The sequence below is a fragment of the Lagopus leucura genome, unplaced genomic scaffold (assembly GCF_019238085.1).
Source record: "Lagopus leucura isolate 7727_CA_CO unplaced genomic scaffold, USGS_WTPT01 Super-Scaffold_100008, whole genome shotgun sequence".
NCBI lineage: Eukaryota > Metazoa > Chordata > Aves > Galliformes > Phasianidae > Lagopus > Lagopus leucura.
The window spans coordinates 407,121-408,736 of record NW_024962265.1 but is presented as its reverse complement, the minus strand read 5'-3'; the positions used below and the strand labels follow the sequence as shown (position 1 = coordinate 408,736).

General features: G+C 62.4%; 1 protein-coding gene across 4 annotated transcripts in view; it reads left to right on the top strand.

Moving 5' to 3' along the window:
- Nucleotides 1-428: 428 nt before the first annotated feature.
- The window catches only part of TASOR2 (transcription activation suppressor family member 2), a 48,140-nt gene continuing 46,952 nt past the window's right edge, over nt 429-1,616 (top strand). For all 4 annotated transcript variants that reach the window (XM_042872511.1, XM_042872514.1, XM_042872513.1 and 1 more), the window contains exon 1: nt 429-686. In XM_042872511.1, coding sequence (XP_042728445.1) covers nt 644-686 — 43 coding nt within the window. In that variant the 5' untranslated portion in view covers nt 429-643. The remainder of the gene's footprint in view (nt 687-1,616) is intronic.

The window sequence follows — 1,616 nt, the reverse complement described above, 5'->3', positions numbered from 1 at the left end:
AGGGACGGCAATGAGGGCTGAGATCTGTGAGGGAAGGGGCTGAGGGATGGCAATGAGGGCTGAGATCTGTGAGGGAAGGGGCTGAGGGGAGGGATTGAGGGCTGAGATCTGTGAGGGAAGTCGCTGAGGAAAAGCCACGGGGGCTGAGGGAAGAGACTGAGGGAAGGGGCTGTGCAGAACAGGGCTGAGGTCTGTGAGGGAATAGGGCTGAAGGACAGCAATGAGAGCTGAGATCTGTGAGGGAAGGGCCGAAGGACGGCAATGCGGGCTGAGATCTGTGAGGGAAGAAGGGGCTGAGGGACGGCAGACGAACGCCGCTGCGCCGCGCTGACCCGCGGGAAGAGGAAAGCCGCGGGCGCGGCCGCGCTGTCTTTCCGGTTCAGTTTTCACTTTCTGTTTTTTTCACCCCTCCGCTGCCCGCCCTCGGCCCGCCCTCTCCTTCCCTCCCCGGGGTTGCCTTCCCCTTCCTGGGGGCCGGCGTTGTGCTGCGGTCCCGCAATGCCTCCCCGTTTCTCCTGATTCCCCCTTTTCGGCCCGCCCGGCCCCGGAGACCGCGGTGCCGCGCGGGGAAGGGCCGGGCGGGCGTTATGGCGTGAGGGGACGGAGCGGAACGGAACGGAACGGAACGGAGAGAGCCCCGAGCATGGGAGAGCGGCGGGACGAGGCGGCCCGAAGGCCGGGAGCGGGTGAGCAACGCGGTGGGGGGACCGGGGGGACGCCGGCTCTGTCTTTTCCTGCTGGGGATTTGGCGGAGGGGGGAGGGGGGGTTGGGCGTGGATTTGCCTCCCTGTGCTCCCTTATGAAGCGGGGTGCGCCTCAGAGGTTTCCCTTTTCCCTTAGGATGAGGGATGGGAGCAGCCGTCGGCCCTACAGGCAGCCACCCCAAGGCCTTCAGGCCCCCTCAGCTCTATGGGCAGCTGCTCCAAGGCCTTCAGACTCCGTTGGATCTACGGACAACCACCCCCATGCCCTTCAGACTCCCTCGGCCCTAAGCCAAGCTCTTCATATCCCCTCCTCTCTACAGAAAACCACCTCAAGACCCCATCAACCCTTACTCCAAGGCCTTCAGATCCTCTCACCCCTACCATAGCCACCCCGAGGCCTTCAGACCCATCATTCCTACAGGCAGCCATGCAAGGCTTTTAGACCCCCTCAGCTCTACAGACAGCCACCCCAAGCCTTTTGGACCCCCTCAGCCTTACCCCAAGGCCTCCTGACCTCCTTAGCCCTGTAGGTAGCCACCCCAAGGCCTTCAGACCCCCTCTACTCTATAGGCAGCCATCTCAAGTCTTCAGACCCCCTCAGCCCTACCCCAAACTCTTCAGACCCCTTCATCTCTACAGACAGCCACCCTAAGCTCTTCAGACCCCTCACCCCTACAGACAGTTACCCTAAACCCTTCAGACCCCCTCAGCCCTACCCCAAGCCTTTCAGACCCCCTCACCCCTATAGACAGCCACCCCAAGCCCTTCAGATCCCTCAGCCCTACCCCAAGGTCTTCAGACTCCCTTGGATCTAAGGACAACCACCCCCATGCCCTTCAGACTCCCTCAGCCCTAAGCCAAGCCCTTCAGATCCCCTCCTCTCTACAGAAAACCACCTCAAGACCCCATCAA